Raw genomic sequence first — 23628 nt, 5'->3', positions numbered from 1 at the left:
TTTTATTTTTGTACAGTAAAAGAAAAAAAAAAAAAAAAAACACTTGACCTTTAAACATGAAAGAATGCCTAGTCCAGAGAAACAAAATAATGACATTATAAAATCAAATAATAAATGGTCAAGTGAAATTTTAACATGATGTACACACACATTTCCGCTCCCATTATCCATCTGCCATCGATCCGGCCTTACAAACACTGCTACCACAAAGCATACATTGGGACAGAGGTACTCCGTCTTCCTTACACACCAACACACTACCGTGTGGATGTTGTAATTGAGTAAATCTAAAGGGCAAAGCTCTTAGATGTATTGTTCAAGAGGTTAAGAGCTTCCCTGCTGCATCATGTTTTTTTTTTCCTACGCTGACCTTCAGCCAAGGCTTAGGCCACCAAGTGTGGAAACCGTATTAACACTGAATAAACACAGCAGCTTCAAACACAAACACTTGTTAAACACACAGAGTGGTGGTAAAATACACAATGCAGCTGCCTTGTTGTCTCTGAAGATCACCGGGATATTAGCAAAGTTTAATTTACCCTCTGAAAGGCTAATTAGTGCCTCAGCTCTCTGTGAGAAGTGTGCATTCTTGCCAGACTTGTGTAAACACTTTCTTTGCTTATTGCTCGCAAAATGCATAAAGAAATGTTTTCTTCTTGTCAGCCTCATGGCCTTCCTCCCCATCAAACGATTGCGATTGACTGTCGACATGGCAACATGGTACCATGGTTACAGTGTGGTCACCGGGATTAAAACAGGAGGAGAATGTACCTATTTTGAAATGGTGTTTGTTGATGCAAAAGGGACATTTTGATTTAACTCTGCTTTAGATTTTGCTGATTGGACGTGGTATTGTTTGAGTCTAGAATCATAATTGTTCAGTTCACTCAGATTGAGGATGAAATAGAGATAAGAGACTGAACTGAAAGCACAATACCTGTAGGGTCACTCCTGGTGAACCTAACCAGAGGTTTCCAGCTTATAGAAAACTAATTTTTATAATTGCTTTTTTTTTTTTTTTGGTTAAAGTGACTAATAAAATATTAAATGTCATGGATTCATGTTTACTCAGTAGTCTACTATTTTATTAAAATGACACTTCATCTGAGATATGGAGCCAAAATTTACAGGAAGAAAAGAAAGCGACTTTAAAAGATTAGCATGATTGTTTTCAGACGTTTTTATTTTGAACGCTTAAAGTTTTATAAAGTCAAGACATGTCATTAGCAGACCAGCAAACCTCTATGAAACTATTCTAAAGTAAGTCTTACCCTTTAAAGATCCCAGATTCCTAGGTAAGATTATTTGGTAACACTTTATTTTGATGGTCCATTTGAGTATTAGTCGACTGTCTGCTTAATATCTGTTGATACTGCTGCTAAACAGACATTATGAGACTTTGCAAGTACATGTCAACTTACACTAACCCTAACCTCAAACTAACAGTCTATGTATAATCTATTAAGAATTAGTTGCAATGTAACTTAAATTCAACAAACGGACCATCAAAATAAAGTGTGGAAAATTATTTTGACTATACAAAAAAGTTGATTGTCCTGTAAATATAAATCCATTGATATTTTGTTTAATCACTTTCTGCTGAAAAAAGGGAAAACAAAAGAAAAAGAAAACATTCCTGTTTCTGAATGCTTAAAAAACAATAGTTTTTGAAACAAGGAATTGTGCTTTAGTGCTTTAAAACAATAGTTCACAAAAATTTTTAGATTTCCTCTTCATTTACTTATACTTAAGTGGCTTTAAACATGTTTGTTGAACACAAAATGAGACATTCTGAATAAAAAAACAAAAAACAAATAAAAGTGCTCTGGGGTAGCTCAAATAATGTTTCGATGGTCTTTGGGCAAGGGATTCAACAGAACAAACAGCAAAAATAAGTCCAAGGCTATCGAAAGATGTGGAAAAAAATATTTTAAAAGCCTTTTTTCACATGGCAAGGGTAGGCAGGTTTATGTATAACAATGGTTTGTTCTGTAGACTATCAAGAAAAAATATATAAATAGCTTCAAAAGCCTAATAATTTTGCCCTTTAAATGGTTTTAAAAATTTAAAAACTACTTTTATTCTAGCAGAAATAAAACAAATAAGACTTTCTCCAGATAAAAAAATATTATCAGACATACTGTGAAAATTTCCTTGCTCTGTTAAACATCATTTTGGAAATATTTAAAAATAAAATAAAATAAAATAAAGAGGGTCTGATAATTCTGACTTAAACTGTATATTGTCACAGTCACTAGTGATCCAGTCTGAGCAGATTGCTGGTATATACACACTGATTGATAACGGACTACAAATATGCCATTTCATGGACTGCAACATCCAGTCATGCACCACACACACTCACACCAGTTCCTAATCCTGACTGATTGCATACACAGCCAGAAGATTGTCGAGGACTGATTACATAGACTATTTAAGCAGCACAGACACACACACACTCTTGCTTAATCTTGTTTAATGCACTTACAATGCATTACAATGCATTTCCTTTGTCTTGCTTTGCCGTGTTTGTCACCTTTTTTGTCTGTTTATTCCTGTCTGCTGCCTGCCTTCAGGCCATCTGCTGGTTGATTTGAACACGACTAAGGATTGCCTGCTTACATCTGCTTACTCCTGGTTTGACCATTGCTTTCCTGACCATTCTCTGTTCAATAAACTTGCATTTGTATTCACACTTCCCTTGTCAGCTTCACATCACGTTGCATATATAGAATGAAACCACAACAAAACTGTATAAACAAATAAACAAATAAAAAAGAAACGCTAGACGCACATGATCACTGTTATCCTGATAAAGGCAGCTCTCTGCTAAAACGTGTAGTTTTTTTATTTATTTATTTTTTAGAATAACTATGTGAATAATGGCTTTTAAATATTTTTTTTCTACATTTTTCGAGTTTCTTGGACTGTTTTTTACTGTTTGTTAAGACATTTTGAATGTTGGGAAAAAAGCAGCCATTGACAAAAAAGAAACTCAAACATGTTTGTAACAAATGGAGAATAATTGAATCATGACATTATTTAAGTACTAAAATGACTATAACTTAAAAATATTAAATAGAAATATAATAAGCATAAAACATTTAACAAATCTAAATTAATAAATGAATGCATATTATCAATAAAAAAGTGCAACTAACCACAAGGCCCTTCTTGGCAAATGCTGTGAGTTGCTTGTAACATGCATCTAAAAATGCAACATTAAAAAATCTATTCTGCGTTTGTGATGAAAAATGATTTCAATCTTTTGTTAAACCAAGGAAAATACAAAAATCTAAATTAAAACTGGCGAAACCAAATCACTTCCATTTAGACAAATGTGAATTTCTGTGAAGAAAGTGCCAAATGTGTTGCATTGAATGTGCACTGGTGCTCTCCATGGTCCTGAACAACCTTCAGCTGAAAACAGTCTGTTCTTCTCCCTCTGCCTCCACTATACTGCTCAGACTCTCATGTTAAATGCATATAGGCCTAACACTGCTGAAATACTGTTAGATAGACCAACTGACTACTTGACTTTCTTGCATATATTAATGTATTCTCACAATAAATTATTCTCAATTATTGTAACATTTTAGATTTATACAGTCCATGTAATGAAAGAATGAAAGTAATTTAACTTGCATTCAGAGACACCCTTAACCCTTCTGGGCCAAATTTGTTAATAATGTTCCATATGAACATTTTTTGCATCTATTTTCTCCAGGTTTTTTTTTTTTTTTTTTTTTTTTTAAGAAAATTGTATTTGAATATGTGGCATATAGTTGTCGGTGGGCACATATGTTGTAAGAACCCTTCAAAATTTGAATGGGAGAATAACATTTGGGATTCTAACTCAAAACAACTGCTTTAAAAGATCAATTCATATTCATATACGCATTTATTATGTTTAAAATTAGAAAACCATTTGATATGAACCCTCCCAAAATCTATCAGCTAATACATTTGTCTAAAAGTCATGAAACACACTACTTTCCCCAACAGGCTACTGTGTCAAAAAGATAAATGAAAAAAAAAAACCTATATATATATATATATATATATATATATATATATATATATATATATATATATATATATATATATATATATAAACATACACACACACACACACATATATATATATATATATATATATATATATATATATATATATATATATATATATATATATATATATATATATATATATATAGTTAAATACAATTGTTACAAAGATTGAAATAGTTATAATTATTAATTAATACAAATATTATTATATTAAAGATTATTTAACAGTTTAAATGTCTTATTCCCTACACAGCAACATCCCAAGTGTAAAGAGTATTTGGACCCACACTACAGAGTTACAACAGTCAGAAAAACAAAGTAACATAAAAAAAAAAACACAGTACATTAAAAAAATGACATAAAATCCAGAGTCAAAGAGCCCAAGTAAAGTAAATACTGGTGTAAATAGACAAGAGTATATACATACCACAATGGTGACATCTAACAAAACAAGTATTTTCAGTAAATCTTACTGAGGACTTTTATAGACATCTGACAAAAATAGTTAAACAGGTTAGTAATAAGTAAAGCTGCTGATTCTTTTTGTGGAATTAATGATCCTGATGGGCTAAGATTTATTGGGATTTTTACTATGTTTTCAGATTTGATCACGTTATCACTCTGTTATTTAATAGTTTATTTTATTTTTTAGATTTTGTTTGTGTCGTACCTGCTTTCTCGAACCGTTCTTCACCGGACTCAAATCCAGTCATCATGGTCAACTCTTGTCTGCGTCTCATGTCCACCGACCTACATGTCGAGCTACCAGACAAACTGGTGACAGCAAGAAAGCCCGCCAATACGGAGGTAAGCAGTCAGCTGGTATGCGAGAAATGGAATGACGTCATACCGTCATTGTGTTCATTTTAAAGATAAAATGCAGCCATACGTATTTCTGGTTACGTAATTTGCATTGTACAGAATAGTATGTAGGGCTATGGTTTCAGAATGAGCCTATGTGGATTTTATTTGGCAAGTAGTATTACTTTTATTCAAGTCAGATTTTTTTTTCACAACCCAATCTCATGAAGAAACATAATTACATTGTCAAAAAAAGAGGCTTTTTTTTTTTTACAAATTCATACAATTCAAAACATGAAACCACATGAAAACAGATTTTTAATGAGTTTTTTTTTAAAAGAGAAGTGCTCCCAAACTCCACCCCAAAACTCCTCCTCTTTGGGAAATGAGAAAGTTGTACTAAAATGTATGTCAAATCATACTAAAAATTACGAGCTTGCCAATAAATCGAAATCTAACTAAAGCAGGCCTGTCCACACTCGGTCCTGAAGGGCCAGTGTCCTGGAGTGTTTAGCTCCAACCCTAATCAAACACACCTGAACCAGCTAATCAAGGTCTTATTAGATATACTAGAAACTTCCTGACAGGTGTGTTGAAGCAAGTTGAAGCTAAACTCAGCAGGAGACCGGCCCTCCAGGACCGACTTTAGACACCTCTGAACTAAAGTTACGAATTTCCATAAGATTGTGTTGGAAGTTTGTTATACACAATCACAATTTTTAACCCAGGCTCATTCTGAAAATGTCGTCCCACGGACGTTTCTGGAGACCACAAATTACATCCCAGGAGGTATGTTTTTTTTTTGCAGTTTTTGTTTATGCAAATCGGCGAGAGGCCGCTGTGTGCGCGTCTTCATCTCAAATGCATCTCCCGAGTGCCATTCGTGCTCGTGCTGTTCTTGCGTGAACCCACCGAAGGCCGCTGTCAACTGACTGAATGACTAAATGATTGACTGGGCGACCGGTCAATTGACCAACCCAGCCTCCTTCCCTAAACCCAACCAATTTTTCCGACTGACCTGCTCGCCGCTTACTTCCCTAAACCGACGATGATTTACAAAAGCCATCCAAAAAAAAAAAAAAAAAGATTTTTACCACGTTTTTGGATTTTACCACATTCTCACCCTGTTGTTCACTCTTTAATTGTGTTTTTTGGATTCTGTTTTTGTCTAACCTGATTTCTAGAACCGCTCTTCGGACTCTAACCAGGTTGTCACAGTCAACTCCCCTATGCGTCTCTCGTCCCCCGACGTACACAACAAACTAAATAGACAAACTGGTTGAGGCGGGAAAGCGCTCCACATGGAGGTAAGCGGTCAGCTGTTAGCGCCAAAAGGAACGGCGTCATACCCACCTGCTCGCTTAGAAAAATGAAATGCAGCCATATGTACCTCCGGCTACGTAATTTGCGGTCTCCAGAAACGTATGCGAGTCTACGTTTTCAAAATGAGCCTGTGTTGACAATTTTCTATATAGCGAATTGCATACAGTGCACTAGGGATAGGCTAAATGATCCTGGCGGTTTAAATAGCATCTCTTTGGCTGATTTAAGTGAAGTCTGTTTTTGCATTATTGTCACATGAACTTGTCTGTTAGATTTTAAAGCAGATAAATGACTAACACTGCTATTATAGACTGTGATTATCGTGAGTCAGATGCCCTTTACATGTAGCTCAAGGACTCTGACATGAACAAAATTTTATTGGCTATTTTTTTTTAAAGGAGGAGGGTAACACTTTACAATAAGGGTGCATTAGTTAACGTTAGTTAATGCATTAGTTAACATGAACTAACCATGAATAACGCATGTATTAAGCATTACTTAACCTTTGTTAATGCTAACTAACCATTTATTTATGTCTTAGTTAATGCATTAGATAACGTTATTTAATGCATTAGTTAACATTAGTTAATGCATTAGTCAACGTTAGTTAATGCATTAGTTAACATGAACTAACCATGAATAACGCATGTATTTAGCATTACTTAACCATTTATTTATGTCTTAGTTAATGCATTAGTTAACATTAGTTAATGCATTAGTTAACATGAACTAACCATGAATAACGCATGTATTCAGCATTACTTAACCTTTGTTAATGCTAACTAACCAGTTATTTATGTCTTAGTTAATGCATTAGTAAACAATCTAACAGTAAACAAGGACTTTGCTCAGCATTACTTTATCTTTGTTAATGCTAGTTTACACATATTCTAATGCATCTTCACATGAACAGCTTAGTTAATGTTTACTTACTTATGCATTAATGTATCTGTTAATGGATTAGATAACTTGACCTAATAATGAACAACACATTTATAAAGCAATACTGAATCCTTGTTCATGAAAACTTACAATGTTAACTAATGTGTTAGTCAACTTGAACAAAACAAAAATATTTGTTCATGTTAACTACTCATATACCAATACATACAAATTGGAAGAGCTTATGATAAGTTCAGTTCTTGATCAATGTCACGGACAAAGGAGTTCTAAATGGACCCTATATTGGAGTGCATCTCGACTTCAACTGTTATTCGTGTTTGTTAACTGTTAACTAGCATGGTGTATCATTTGCAAAGTGTTTGTTAATAGAATTAAGACACTTATTGTAGTGTATAATAGTTCAACATTACCTAATGCTTTGCTAACATTCGTTAATTCTTTACTAACATGATTTATCATTAACAAAGTGTTTATTAATGAAATTAAGACACTTATTGTAAAGTGTAAACTATTCCAACATTATCTAATGCTTTACTAACATTCATTAACTGTTAACTAACATGAAATATCATTAACAAAGTGTTTATTAATGGAATTAAGACACTTATTGTAAAGTGTAAACTATTCCAACATTATCTAATGCTTTACTAACATTCGTTAACTGTTAACTAACATGAAATATCATTAACAAAGTGTTTATTAATGGAATTAAGACACTTATTGTAAAGTGTAAACTATTCCAACATTATCTAATGCTTTACTAACATTCGTTAACTGTTAACTAACATGAAATATCATTAACAAAGTGTTTATTAATGGAATTAAGACACTTATTGTAAAGTGTAAACTATTCCAACATTATCTAATGCTTTACTAACATTCGTTAACTGTTAACTAACATGAAATATCATTAACAAAGTGTTTATTAATGGAATTAAGACACTTATTGTAAAATGTAAACTATTCCAACATTATCTAATGCTTTACTAACATTCGTTAACTGTTAACTAACATGAAATATCATTAACAAAGTGTTTATTAATGGAATTAAGACACATTGTAAAGTGTAAACTATTCCAACATTATCTAATGCTTTACTAACATTCGTTAACTGTTAACTAACATGAAATATCATTAACAAAGTGTTTATTAATGGAATTAAGACACTGTAAAGTGTAAACTATTCTAACATCACCTAATGCTTTACTAACATTCGTTAACTCTTTAATAACATGATTTATCATTAATCCAACATTAACTAATATAATTAACATCTGTGAGTTCATTAAAACAGTGATTACTGATTTTCTTGCAACTCAAATCACTCAAAACCATGTATCACTTAGACTTTCAGAACCTTTATTACATTGCATTATTCTCTGCAAAATATTTTCAGAAAAGATGTTGCAAAACAATGGACAGAGAGCAAGCATGATAGCATGCCAAAAGCTGATAATCACTTTAAAGGTGATATTTTTTCTTAATGTCCTTGAACAGTCTTCCAAGTGGACCATTCCTGTGGCGGTTGCCAAGCCAATAAGTCCACTCAATTACCTTCAGGTGCTGTTTTAGCAGGTCTTCTGTCCTGTTTCCTCTTAGACGCCATATTCTTCCTTTGTAAGTTAACCATGCCCTTTCCAGATTCTGTGTATGACTGCCTGTTCTCGGATCTACAAAACATTGACTGTGATTCACAGCAAAGTGGTTATAGCCAAGATTGGTAAGTGCACCACTGTAAGCACGCCATTCGTCACTAAGTATGGTACTTCCAGGATGCACATGTTGTTCAATAAGCGGGATAAGATGATTCCGGGACCTTCGATGAACAAGCTTTAGAATGGGTTTTCTAATTCTTTGTGCAACCCCCAGCATTCCAAAGACCCATTTTCTTCTGTGCCAAGTCTTTGCAAATCTTCCACGTCCATACTGCAAAATAATCATGCAATATAAAACAAAAATAATTGTACAATATAAAACAAGTTTACAAAGACAAATAAGGTGTTTAACAAATCTGCACATATTCTATAACAAAATACACTAAATTAAACACATATTCATAATATGTCATATTGTGAAATAATATAACAATTTTAAATTACTACATTGATTAATGTATTTTAAATAGGGCTGTTAGCATTTTCTATTGCTGATTTAACATGTTAAAGGAATTAATTATTCATTAAAACATGTACTGCCACCTACTGGCCTTCTTACTTTAAAATTTAGGGTTCAAAAACATCTGCCATCACCTAATTACTTTTAACATGTACACTTTCCCTTCTCTTAAGAAACTTTCCTTAATGAAAAAAAAAACATGCATTTCGTTTAAATAATTTTACAAACAGTTTTAAAGCAATCAATAAATAGATGTTTAGGCGAGACAACAAAAAGCAACTTCTGGATAAAACCATGATCATTTGTAAAATTGAATAATAGATTCTATTTGTATTTTTCTAATTATTGCTTTGTAATGTCTATTTAATACTTTATGCACACAATTACATATTCTTATCTCTGCAATATGACTTGTATTTTAAGTTGTATTTTAATTACCTTTCGTTTGTGGCGGAAGTTGCTTTCATCAATCATAACAAACTCTCTGGGATGTCCAATCATTTGGCCTTTTTTTCTGGCATACAGCTTCATAGAATATCTGCATATTCCTCTGACTTTTTGGGCCATCCTGCTTAGTGTTCTTGAGCTTCCAGCAATGCCATCTTCAATCATGTCAATTTGTCTCAGTTGAAGGCCTTGAGCAAACCTGTTAATAAAAGTGAAACTACATGTTGTACTGATAGTCTTGGACAAATGTTTTCTGTATTGTACAAAATAATAGTAATAATAATAAATATTTTATTACATACCGATATATGAACTTCATCCAAGAAAATAAATTGCACTTTGACTTTGCAAACAGTGATCCAGATCTCACAGACATGGTTTTTCTCCTGTGTCCTTTTTTCATACAGGACCTTTAACAAAATATAATATAAGAAAAATATAACTATATAAGAAAGTGTATTCTGCATGCTCAAGATGATGATTTATTTGTGTGTGTGTCTGTCTCTCTCTCTCTCTGTGTGTGTGTGTGTGTGTATACAGTATATGTATATTTAACACTTACCAAACATAATTGTCTCCTTTGTTTGAGTTATATGTGAGCTTCATTCTGTGCTGGCAGTGATTGCACTTCATTTTCGCTTTGAGTATTTTTTTTTTCTGGAGCCATTTAATCAGTTTTAATTTCTTTTTTTTGGTTTGATGTCCTTCAATAACCGACAACATTTTTTGCTTTAATGTCTGGCCCATCACACCTTTAAAATAAGTAAACAGTTAGGCATATTAGTATTTAAAATGTGTTGTTATTATTATTATTTTTTTGTCAATTAATAACCTTTATTGTCCATACAACAAATGGTTAATTTATTCATGTTCAACATGCAGAATTAACACAAAGTGCATAACTATATGCACTTGATTAATATTATTAGTTGTTTTAAAATATTAAATCCATTTCTTACCTGCTGTACTGCTGAAAAAACCAGCATAGACCAGCATTGCTGGTCACCAGCAAGACCAGCATATGTTGTGTTTTGGTGCTGGTATGCTGGTGACCAGCATGGGATGCTGGTGCTGGTATGCTGATAACCAGCATGGGATGCTGGTGCTGTGATGCTGGTGTTATGCTGTGATGACCAGCATGGGATGCTGGTGCTATGCTGGTGACCAGCATGGGATGCTGGTGTTATGCTGTGGTGACCATGGGATGCTGGTGCTGTGATGCTGGTATTATGCTGGTGACCAGCATGGGATGCTGGTGCTGTGATGCTGGTGACCAGCATAGGATGCTGCTGCTATGCTGGTGGCCAGCATACAAGCACCAGCATCCCATGCTGGTCACCAGCACCAAAACACAACATATGCTGGTCTTGCTGGGATTTGGGTGCTATGCTGGTGACCAGCATGAAATGCTGGTGCTGGGATGCTGGTCACCAGTATGAGATGCTGCTGGGATGCTGGCGCTGGTATGCTAGTGACCAGCAATCCCATGCTAGTGACCAGCAATCCCATGCTGGTCACCAGCATCCCATGCTGGTCACCAGCACCAAAACACAACATATGCTGGTCTTGCTGGGATTTGGGTGCTATGCTGGTGACCAGCATGAAATGCTGGTGCTGGGATGCTGGCCATGCTGGTCACCAGCATCCCATGCTGGTCACCAGCACCAAAACACAACATATGCTGGTCTTGCTGGGATTTGGGTGCTATGCTGGTGACCAGCATGAAATGCTGGTGCTGGGATGCTGGCCATGCTGGTCACCAGCACCAAAACACAACATATGCTGGTCTTGCTGGGATTTGGGTGCTATGCTGGTGACCAGCATGAAATGCTGGTGCTGGGATGCTGGCCATACTGGTCACCAGCATCCCATGCTGGTCACCAGCACCAAAACACAACATATGCTGGTCTTGCTGGGATTTAGGTGCTATGCTGGTGACCAGCATGGAATGCTGGTGCTGGGATGCTGGTCACCAGCATGAGATGCAGCTGGGATGCTGGCGCTGATAGTGACCAGCAATCCCATGCTGGTCACTGATAGCAAATTACATCTGGCCCAGATATGGCCTACATCCCCCACTTTCTTCTGGCCCACATACAGCGCGGAATGACGGCGATGTCTCAACCTGATTGTGGCTGTCATAAGGATCCAAAAGTCAGCCACAACTGAACCAGATCTGGGCCATATCTCAGAAAAAGCTTGGTCCATATCTGGGCCAGATGTGGCCCATACATTTTCTTAGATCTGGCCCAGCTGCGGCCCATGCAAATTCTGAAATCTGGCCCAGCTGCGGCCCATGCAGTTTCTCAGATCTGGCCCAGATGCGGCCCATGCAATTTCACAGATCTGGCCCAGATCTTGTTCAGTTGCGGCTGACTTTTGGGTTAGATGTGGCTGACATCTACATTTGGTAGCTCATTAAAAGGAATGCTTAGTTTAAATTGCTTTATTTAAAAAATTGCTTCAAAGGAAGCATATAAATTGATAAATACAAATATATAATTTATATAAATTATATAAATAGATGCATACAAAAAAAACAACAACAGATTGATCAATGCAATACATATAAATATATGAATTAGATAAATAAATGCATACAGAATAATCACAAATTAAATGCAAATAAATATATATAAAAAAGGTAAAATTAGGTAAGTAGATATACAGAATAAGAAGAACATACAAACACAAATGTATATACAAATTAGATAAATAGATACAGAAAAAAACACAGAAAATATATTTATATGTATTTTTTAATATAATGCATATTAATTAAATTAACAAATATTTTATAACCATATAACTAGAACCAATAATTAAAAAGATATATGAAGGGCAATCCAAAAACAAGATCAGAGGCGAGGCAAGGGTCAAATAAACAAATGATAATTACAGAAACCAGATAAACAAGTTCGAGTAGACAGAACAAACACAGAAATCGCATATTTAACAAAAACATATTATTTAAAAAATTACAACGAAAAATTATTTGTCTGATGAAGAGCCGGCGGCTCGAAACATTTTACGCTCTGTGTCAGCCTTTTTAATTTAATAAATTTGTATTTTTGGAGCCTTGGTGTTGCCGCCTTTGATTTACATTAAATAATTACAATTAAATATTTATTAGCATCTACCCAGAACCAAAAAAATTTTTTTTAATTAAATAAACTGAAAATCCAACAGGGCAGTCCAAGAGTGAGGTCAGGGGCAAGCAAGGGTCAAAGCCAAAAAAAACAGTCCAATGCAAAACATCCTGAAAATCAGAGAAGACAACAATTAAAAGGTGCTGTTTGCAGAGTACATACAGGCACAACTCGATTAAAATTAAGGACTTTTAAGCACTTTTTTCAGCACCTATTTTTATTTTTAAGACTGACAAGCAACGTATTGAACACCTGAAATGTATTCTCAGCGATACATAAAAACATTCCATAGGAACTACCTATCAATTTATAAAAAATAAAAAATAATATTAATATAATATTTCATAGTATTAAACCTATTTTAAATGTGCTTGTGAAATTATTTTTTTAATGTTTTTGTAGATGGAAAGAGAACTGAAAATTAAATTACATTAAATTAAAGGACTAGAAATACTATTATATTGCTAAAATAAAACAAATTTTAGTAAATAATACTAATACAGAGTAAAAGTACATGGTACTATTTTAGCTAGTTACATTTGGAAAATTCAAAACTTGTTTGAATGGTTTAATTGTTTAATTACAAGACTACATAAAAAGGAATTTGCACTAACAAAGGAAGTTTATTTCCTTTAAGGAAGTTTGGTATATTTTCAAGCTTAGGAAGGTTTTATACTTCCTCATAATATTATTATTATTATAAAATATTTGAAATATTTGTTTTACATTTTCTACATTTTTCAAAGCAGTGTTTTAAGAGCCTTATTGTTTATTTTGATAAATGTAACAACAGATTGCTTTGACCTGTAATGCCTGTACAATTTAGTGACGCTTTAAGACAGACTATGTATAAATCATACAAATACCTCATTCAAAAACGTTTCTAGCATACCAACCCCGTGACGTCAGACACAGTAATATTCCAAGATGGGGGTGCCTTTGTGCTAAAAGCTCTAGTAAAACATGCCCTTTTCATCAAAATTGTTACATTAATCAAGTTTGGTTAATATATTTTTTATTAAATCAGAAAGCAATTTACGAAATAATGTAAACTCGATTGACTGCATCACTTCTACTACAAGACACTGGGAAGAATTTTTGCTAGGCGATGTAGGAAGATCTGACACTCAAAGTTTTCTCCATCAATTCATAGTCTGAAATCTTGGTAATTAGTGAAAGTACCTTTGAACTGACCGCAGATCTTGATGTAGTCTTTCTTGATCTGGTCTTCTCCACTTTCGATCCTTCCCTGGGTTAATCTTTACAAGGAACCTGCTGAATGGAAAAAAAATACTTAGTGATAAAAACCTGGACTATATCATGCTCTAAAATGTTTGAAATAAAAGCAACATAAAAGGACAAGCTTGTGGTGGAGGTTTGCTAGAAAAATATGTGGGAGAGGATGTTGTGTGTGAGTCAGACTGAGACAGACTGTTGTATGAATGTGTGTTTTTGAGTGTATGAATGTGAGAATGCATTCACAAGAGTGTGTGTTAGTTTGAGGATTTTGCTATTTTAAATATTAGGGTCCAACAGAGTAATTTGTTTAGTTAAGTTGTTAAAAATTATTTTCATTGATTAAATACTTGCCCATATATAGATGTAAAGAATAACCAAAAGAAATAATGCATTAAAATGTCATTATATTTTATATTCAATCTGCAAATCATTTGTTGTGAAATTTGAATGACTTCCATTCAGTATATGAAGAAAATAAAATTAGAATAAGAATAAAACAATAGAACTCTATAAAAAATACTTCCTATCAAAATAAAGCAGGTGCTTTTACCTTAAGGAACTTTATTAGTATGGTTCCCTGCTTCCAGTTAGTTCAACTTCAGATACCTCCATAATCTGTACTCTGGTGCTTCATTTGGTTCTTGACTTAAGGCTGATTTATACTTCTGCGTCAAACGCTGGCGTATGCTATGGCGCTGACGCATAGCCCTTCGCTGTGGCCGTCGCCGTCACTGACGTGCACTTCTCAAAAAATGTAACTACACGTCGCAACGACGCCTAGCGTAAGCTCTGTGATTGGTCGGCTTGGTAGCGCTGACGAGTCTGGGCGGGACCGAGAGCAGCGCGAATGTGAGCGAGCGATTGTTTACAAGTGTGGAGTACCGTGAAGGAGCTCCGGATGGAAAGTTTTGTTTTGTGTTTACCTCATAGTTAAAGTTGTTGTACGTCCACCGGTTCCTGCCTCAAAATGAGCGAGTTTGAGCCACTTGTACATCCCGGAAGTGTTCAGGAAAAGCAAAAAAGTAGCGAAGAAACTCGACACAGAGGAACATTTACACCTCACTGCCAACTAGCGTTTCGGAAGTGTTAATGCAGACCGACAGACAGCGCGCAGAAGTATAAATGCACAGCCACGCGCGTTGCATGCGCCGTTGGTTACGCCGGTCCCCTGACGCAGAAGTATAAATCAGGCTTTAAGAGTAACTGGTGTCGCATTCCAGGTCCATCACAATCTGAGCTAAAAGGACAATATGACAAAAGACAAGACAAATATGAATACACATAACTTACAGAATAAAACATTTAAAGATATAGTTTACTATTCTGTCACCATTTATTCATCCTCTACTTGTTTCAAAGCAGTTTGAATCTGTTAAACACTAAAGGAGATATTTTGAAGAATGTTAGAAACCTGTAACTATTGATTAACATAGTAGGAAAAACTGGGTTTGTGTTCATTCAATTTTTTTCAGCTTCATCCCTTTATTAATCTGGGGTCACCAAAGTGGAATGAACAGTCAACTTATCCAGCATGTTTTACGCAGCAGATACTCTTCCAGCTGCAACACATCACTGGGAAAAACCCATACACTCTCATTTACACACATTCACTAAGGACAATTTAGCTTACCCAATTCACCTGTACCGCATGTCTTGTGGGGGAAACAGGAGCACCCGGAGGAAACCCACGCCAACACGGGGAGAACATACAAACTTCACACAGAAATGCCAACTGACCCAGCCGAGGCTCGAACCAGAAACATTTTTGCTGGGAGGCAACAGAGCTATCCACTGTACCACCGCACCACCTGAGTTTATGTTCAACAGAACAAAAAAAAATATTTTGAAACAAGTGGAGGATAAAAGATGTCATTATTTTTGGGTGAACTATCCCTTTAAAATTTAAGTGTCAAGCATTAGTCTTAAAAACTTATGTATCACTACAGGAAAAATAAATCAAGTACCTCTTGTGAACAAGCAAAATCATTATGCCATTGTTTTCAATGGTTTTCTTTTACATTTTTCACTCTGAAATTATAACTTAAACATGCGATCCAAGGTAAATTAATCTACTTTTAACATAAAATAAAAAGTTAAGATAAAAATAAAAGTTACGTTAACAGACTGTGTTTTTCCAGCTATCCAATACTTTCAAATTTTACATTTTCAGAAAACAATTCAATAAATTACCTTGTGGAAACATTTAGACTTTCTGTCAAATTTGATTTTTTTAATAATAGATATTTTTAATAAGCTATGACCTCACACAGTGATAAAATAGCAGCAATAAATCTTGTAATATTTTAATAATAAATAAAACATAAAATATATTATTTCAGTTTCCAACAACCAGTCTGACATATACAAGTTACAAAATATGTACAATATTGTACCTGGTGTGCTTGATGATGAAGTCAAACAATAAGTAATGCACTGATGTGAGAGTTGTCCTTTCCTTCAGCTTGCATCCTTGCATGATTCCTTTCTTTTCTGTAACAAATTAATACAATACAATCAATTTATAAAAATATTATTTTTACTTGCCACAAAACTATTTGTTTGGACTTGATACATATGTACAAGATTAATGGTGCAATTCAGTTTCCAGGCTGTTTTAAAGTAATATAAAACATAAGATATGGATTTTAAGCTTATTTAACACAATTGATTTTATTTTTTAACAAGGTTTAATATTTCATAACACACTTAGCCTTCTTTTTTAGCTAATTAATTTCCATCATAAGTCATTTAACACATTATGTTTCAACTGTGGATTTTTTTTCAAACGTTTTGGCTTTAAATTTTTTTAATGCAGACCAGTCTCAACAGTGGCCAGCATGAACCACATAACGTTACTCTGCAAACTTTTGCTGAATAAAAACACACATTAACAAGCAAATCAAGATCATTAGGATTAACGTTACCAAAAAGAGACTGTTCGTTCAGTGTTTGAGCTAAAACCAATACAAAAGCAGAATTCGGCACCAGTTACAACTGTATAAAAACGGACAGCATATGATTCATTCATTCAAGCTCCCGTTTCGACGCTGTTCTTCATATAACACGTCTTATTGATCATTTAATTGGGAATGACGAGCGTAAAAGGACAATTGTAACTTAAATGAATTTGTTAACCCCGAGCACAATCAACTTAACAGATTAACGTTACTGAACTGACGGCTGCCATCTTTCTTAGCCGTTTTTAGCCATATTATCCACATATAAGTTACAGTTTTATCACTATTCAAAACAGGGGCTTTTCTAACTAATAAAAACATTACCTGACGACAAATATCTCACAAATATGATTTTAAAATAATAACTTACCCGATATAAAGAAGAAGATGAAATGGCGGACTTGACTTCACTTCCTCGTTTGAAAAAATTAACCGTCATTCACGAGGCTCCGCCCACTCCACCGTAATGCAAGGATGAAGCGAAACACATATTCGCCACCAGGGGGCAGTTTATGATTATGTTTTTAAATAAATAAATAAATAAATAAATAAATAATATATATATATATATATATATATATATATATATATATATATATATATATATATATATATATATATATATATATATATATATATATATATATTAGGGTAAGGGTAATTAGGCAAGTTATTTTATAACAATGATTTGTTCTGAAACTGTCGAAAAAATATATAGCTTAAAGGGGTTAATAATTTTGACCTTAAAACACTTTTAAAAAAAATTAAAAACTGCTTTTATTCTAGTCGAAGACTTTCTCCAGAAGAAAAAATATTATCAGACATACTGTGAACATGTCCTTGCTCTGTTATGTAACATGCTGTAATTCTAAAATATTTACTGTTATTTTTAATATTCAGTAGCTTGTTATATAAAAACTATAACACTTAAAGATATATTTACAATCAACTAATTGCTAATTAACATGCTTATTGATAGCATATTGTCTGTAAAATTTGTTGACGCTGTTACAGGTGCACACACACAGAACCAGGATAGACTTCTGGGCCTTTCTATGTTGAGTTTGCATGTTGTTTCTGTTGGTTTCCAGTTTCTTCCATAGTGCAAAAATTTGCCGTATAAGTGAATTTTGGATAAACTAAATTTGCTGTAGTTTGTGATTAAGATAATGTGTGGTGTTTCCCTGCACTGAGGATTGTACCCTCAGGGCTGTGTTGCAGAAGCATTAGTATCTGATTGCGGACTTGCATATGCAAGCTGAGACACACAGTTTGACATGCAATGTCAGAAACAATGCACTCAAATAGAGCTAGTGACATCAAAGTGAGGGGTCGGGTTAGGAGCCGGGTTAGGTGTGCGCATTAAAATTGGTCAGCTTTATTTTTATTATTTTTTGTGTTCTGTAGAATAAGTAAATAAAACTTTGTTTTGTTTACAAAGATCAGCTTATTTACGAACACATTCATGTTATTCACATTCTACTGCTCAGTTCTCTGACATTTTTTTCTATATAGTTATTTTATTCATAAACAAAACATTTATGTCTATTTAATATTCAAATTAAATAAAAAAGAACAATGTTGTATGTGGCATTTAATCAAACAAAATCATTATAAAAATGTAGAATTGCAAAAAATAACACCAAGAAAACAGCACTTTAATTCAGTATTATTAGATTATGAATTCATTTGTAAAAATGTTCATTAAAAAGTAGTACTAATAGCAAATTAAATCCACCCAGTAAGTGGCGGTAGGACACTGTCTTAATTCATTCAAATGGAACTGAACAAAACATTAATGGATCAAAACATAATAAATGATGAAACTCGTTGCATTTATAGACATTTATAGACATACCAGGTAATATGAAAAAAAAAATATGAATTTTACTCATGCTGGAACATTTACATATAACAGATAATATAAATTTATATTCATAGCAGCCTTAAAGTAAAAATAAATCCATTATTGAGGAAATAAACTGAATTAATATGTGATAAGGTTACAAACATATACTTTCCCTGATAAGCAATAGCTTATTCCTATTCTTAATAACCTAAAGAATCATTTTCAATCTCAGAAAGTCTTATTTAGAACATGCAATTTAATTATTTTCAGAGAAAGTGTAGCGCTCTCACTGCCTGATGAGGGACAATAATGTTAATAAAACACAGGAAACACAGAACTGCTGCTGCTTCACATCAGAGTCTGTGTTTTGTTTGAGCAGCAAGCCCCTCCCATTGTATGCAGTCCACAGGCAGAAGTAGCCAATCGGAAAAATGTAAATCCTTGCATCACATTACATTATTTTACAATATTTATTTTCTATTTTCTACTTCATAAAATGAAAGTGTACAGACTTAGAAAGACAAATTAACTTTGATTTTCAATTTCTAATAATTTGTAACCACTTCAAAGGCTCCCGTTAATTTAAAGTTAAACCGGAACTAAAAATACACAACACGCACTACACCCGATGTGTCACACACGGGCCACATCTGGCCCACATACAGCAGGCCACAACTCACACTACACCAGGTGTGTCACACGGGCCACATCTGGCCCACATACAGCAGGCCACAACTCACACTACACCCGGTGTGTCACACACGGGCCATATCTGGCCCACATACGGCAGGCCACAACTCACACTACACCCGGTGTGTCACACACGGGCCACATCTGGCCCACATACAGCAGGCCACAACTCACACTACACCCGGTGTGTCACACACGGGCCATATCTGGCCCACATACGGCAGGCCACAACTCACACTACACCCGGGGTGTCACACACGGGCCACATCTGGCCCACATACAGCAGGCCACAACTCACACTACACCCGGTGTGACACATACGGGCCACATCTGGCCCATATGTCTCCTGCCATTGCCAGAAGTGAGCCATATGTGCCTTAGTTGGCCCAGATGTGGCCCAGAACTGTATGCTATCTGGGTGGTAGTTTTGTCTTGCTTGTCCACCAAACATAGACCAGCATCACCAGCAATACTAAGATGGTAGACAAGCATGACCAGCAAGCCGAAGCTGGTCTACCAGCATAACCAGCAAGACCAAGGTGGTAGACCAGCATGACCAGCAAGACCAAGCTGGTAGATTAGCCTGACCAGCAAGCCGAAGCTGGTCTACCAGCAAGACTAAGCTTATCTACCAGCTTCACCAGCAAGACCAAGCTGGTCTACCAGCATCACCAGCAAGACCAAGCTGGTCTACCAGCATCACCAGCAAGACCAAGCTGGTCTACCAGCATCACCACCAAGACCAATCTGGTCCACCAGCATCACCAGCAAGACCAAGCTGGTCTACCAGCAAGACCAAGCTGGTCAACCAGCAAAACCAAGCTGGTCTACCAGCATCACCAGCAAGACCAAGCTGGTAAACCAGCTAAACCAGCATTGACCAGCATAGACCAGCATGAAAATCATGCTGGTCTTTGCTGGTTTTTTCAGCAGGGGTTACCTGTCACTGCCTGTCCCTTCTGAAATGGGGTGTCACGACGACGTGCGCGGGATTTTCAAATGTGAAAGAGTTCCGGTCCAGAAGTAAAATTCGCAATCATTAATGTAAAATTATACCGCTAATTATTTAATTCCAGAAGACGCGTTTGACGTTAACTGTTTAGTGATGTGGTTGTATACAAGTCCTTATTGTCGCGGCGAATGAATTTGCAATCCTCTGACTAACTTTTGTAGTCCATTATAAAAACTACACTACCCATAATTCGTCATCAACACTCTGGCGGGTAACGGAAGGTTGTGCAGGTGTGTGTGTGTGTGTGTGTGTGTGTGTGTGTGTGTGTGTGTGTGTGTGTGTGTGTGTGTGTGTGTGTGTGGAGTCGGGTCTTTGAGTTGGATCAAGCCAAGATGATGTCAAGCGAAAAAAATCAGGAAAATAATTTGAGCTCTTTGCATCAAACAAGAGGAAGACCAAAGAAAAAAACAAAACAAAGCGATAAAATCACAGAAAAGTCTGGTAAGTAAACGAACTTTCTTACCAAATGATAACACATTACGATACATGTAATGGTTGACCTTAATATTAGGTCATAGTAATAGTTAATAGTTTACTAACATGAGCAAACAATGAAAAATTCATTTATTAAAGTTTTTATTCTATTAACATTAATTTATGAAAATACAGTTGATTGTTGTTAGTTAATGTTAACCAGCACAACTTTACATTTTTATAATACATTAGTAAATGTTGCACTAATTAATAAATGATGTTTAATGTTTGTAAATGCATTACCTAACATGAACCATGGTTCCTGTAACATTACTGTATAGTTAATGGGTCTATTTTGCTGTTAGTTAAAGAGTTAAGTAACAAGTTAGAACGTTATTTTTAGTATTTATAAGTATTTGTTAACATTTGTAATTAAACAAAGCTGTCCACTGTTTTTATTAGCTCAATTCCATTAAGTAATATTTTAAAAACAATATATTATTTATGAAATTACTGTTTGTTATAGTTTAACCATTTAAATTAACATTACCTATTAATACTGTATATGCTGTAGAAGTATGTTTCATGTAATCATAGTTACTTAATGTCAACAAATACATCACTATTAAGCATTAAAATTTGACCTGCATTTTAAATGTCATTTTCTAGATAAACCTACTGCAGAAGCCCCTACTTTGTCAATAGCTTTGGCTAAAGCTAAGGCAGAAATTGAAACCTGGAGGGTGAAATGTCAGCACCTGGAAGACAAAATAAATGACTTGACAAAAGAGAGAGACTACCTGAGAGAACAGCTGTCAGATGGTAAAGTTGTTGTGAATGTTTAATGTTGTTTTAATGTTAAAGTGCCACATTAAACATATTGTGAGGTCAGGAAAAAGCTTACTTTTAAGCTTATTTGAGATGTAACAAGAATTGATTATATAGCCTTGCAGTGAAGTTAACATGTGACAAATAAGTCATGCTGTATATGAGTATTAACATATTTCCTTTTTTAATGTAAGCCATCAAGATGGAAAACATACATGTCAAAAATAAAGAGAAGCCTGCAGACATGCCCAAAAGAACAAAACATTATTTGGAAGATTCAGAAAGTGCATCCGCTAACTCCTCTGAGTCTTCTGACTCAGAGTCATCAAGCTCGGATTCATCAAGAGAGAGGAAGAAGAAGGTGAAGAAAGGGAAGAAAAGAGTTAAAAAAATGAAAAAATCCAAGCATGAAATCAAATTCTTTCCAAGAGGTAGGTCATGCAAATTTAAATTAGCTAAGATTTTTTTTTTCCTAATGTAAATGTAACATTTGACGTTTGTTAAATAGTTCAGCATTAAGTACATGGGTGTATATTACAGTACACATTTGTGATACAATAGTGGCTACATAAAAATTCCCCACTAAGCTAACAAGTGTCCTTTTGTATTGTATTCTACTGTTTATTTTAGTTACTGAACCATGGCAGGTGGTGAAGCGCTACAAAGCAGTGCTGGAGATTTTCGACAGAGGAAGCAACATGACATATGCATTCAGAAAATATGGTGTGGACCGAAACACAATCGTGCAGACTGCAGTTATTGCTGAACTGGCCATTGCAGCTCCAGAAAAATATTCCGAAATTCAAAACAATCGGGGAGAGAAATTATCAACCATTACCCAAAAATGTCAAGATGCTATTATGGCAGATAAAAGTATTGCACATAAAATACAAACCATGAAAAAAGAGGGCAAATTGCTTCCAATAAGAAAATAGTTGTTGTCAAGAAAAAAAATGTGGTTCCAGATTTAATCGCAAAATTTTAGTTGCACAAGTGGTGTTGCACAAGTTTGTTTTTGCACATTTATTTATTTATTTATTTATTTTTTGTATTACTATTATGTTACTTAAATTTTTTTTTTTTTTTATGTTTTAAGCCGCAAAGAGTGGCAATGTCCTCATACAATACATGTCTTGCAATGTAATAAAGGTTCTGAAAGTCTAAGTGATACATGGCTTTGAGTGATTTTGGGTCCTGAAAAATAAATGATTATTGTTTTATTAAACTCACAGATGTTAGTTACATTAGTTATTGTTGGGTTAGAGGTAAGTCATGTTAGTAAAGAGTTAATGAATGTTAGTAAAGCATTAGGTAATGTTGAAATATTCTACACTTTACAATGTGTCTTAATTCCATTAACAAACACTTAATTAATGATATTTCATGTTAGTTAACAGTTAACGAATGTTAGTAAAGCATTAGATAATGTTGGAATAGTTTACACTTTACAATAAGTGTCTTAATTCCATTAACAAACACTTTGTTAATGATATTTCATGTTAGTTAACAGTTAACGAATGTTAGTAAAGCATTAGATAATGTTGGAATAGTTTACACTTTACAATAAGTGTCTTCATTCCATTAACAAACACTTTGTTAATGATAAATCATGTTAGTTAACAGTTAATGAATGTTAGTAAAGCATTAGATAATGTTGGAATAGTTTACACTTTACAATAAGTGTCTTAATTCTATTAATAAACACTTTGTTAATGATAAATCATGTTAGTTAACAGTTAATGAATGTTAGTAAAGCATTAGATAATGTTGGAATAGTTTACACTTTACAATAAGTGTCTTAATTCCATTAATAAACACTTTGTTAATGAT

General features: G+C 34.4%; 1 protein-coding gene and 1 long non-coding RNA gene across 5 annotated transcripts; both read right to left on the bottom strand.

Moving 5' to 3' along the window:
* Nucleotides 1-8436: 8436 nt before the first annotated feature.
* LOC147839031 (uncharacterized) lies at nt 8437-10679 on the bottom strand. The gene is made up of 4 exons (XM_087298037.1): nt 10223-10679; nt 9963-10070; nt 9652-9859; nt 8437-9024 (listed from the first exon to the last, which is right to left on the bottom strand). The coding sequence occupies exons 1-4, from the start codon at nt 10405-10407 to the stop codon at nt 8560-8562; spliced, it is 966 nt and encodes a 321-aa protein (XP_087154163.1). The 5' UTR covers nt 10408-10679; the 3' UTR covers nt 8437-8559.
* A 1415-nt stretch (nt 10680-12094) lies between these two features.
* LOC147839030 (uncharacterized) lies at nt 12095-17426 on the bottom strand. 4 transcript variants are annotated; one of them, XR_015945597.1, is made up of 5 exons: nt 17376-17426; nt 16442-16538; nt 15241-15285; nt 14599-14693; nt 13541-14081 (listed from the first exon to the last, which is right to left on the bottom strand). It is a non-coding gene; the product is annotated as an uncharacterized LOC147839030 (long non-coding RNA). The 4 variants fall into 4 exon arrangements; XR_015518161.2 differs by lacking the exons at nt 15241-15285; nt 16442-16538; nt 17376-17426 and adding an exon at nt 12095-12919 and having other exon boundaries at nt 13992-14084; nt 14599-14722; XR_015518162.2 differs by lacking the exons at nt 15241-15285; nt 16442-16538; nt 17376-17426 and adding an exon at nt 12781-12919 and having other exon boundaries at nt 13992-14081; nt 14599-14729.
* Nucleotides 17427-23628: the final 6202 nt, after the last annotated feature.

This window comes from Danio rerio, chromosome 20, assembly GCF_052040795.2.
Source record: "Danio rerio strain M-AB ecotype USA chromosome 20, GRCz13ab, whole genome shotgun sequence".
Lineage (NCBI taxonomy): Eukaryota > Metazoa > Chordata > Actinopteri > Cypriniformes > Danionidae > Danio > Danio rerio.
Note: the sequence above shows the minus strand (reverse complement) of the source record. Positions and strands in the feature narration are given on the sequence as shown.

Excerpts from the sequence above, each read along its gene's own strand:
- LOC147839031 (XM_087298037.1), bottom strand. The coding sequence starts at position 10,407 with ATGGGCCAGACATTAAAGCAAAAAATGTTGTCGGTTATTGAAGGACAT. Across the intron at positions 10,071-10,222 it reads AAAGGAGACAATTATGTTTG|GTCCTGTATGAAAAAAGGAC; the intron begins GTAAGTGTTAAA and ends ATTTTGTTAAAG. Across the intron at positions 9,025-9,651 it reads ACTTCCGCCACAAACGAAAG|TATGGACGTGGAAGATTTGC; the intron begins GTAATTAAAATA and ends ATTATTTTGCAG.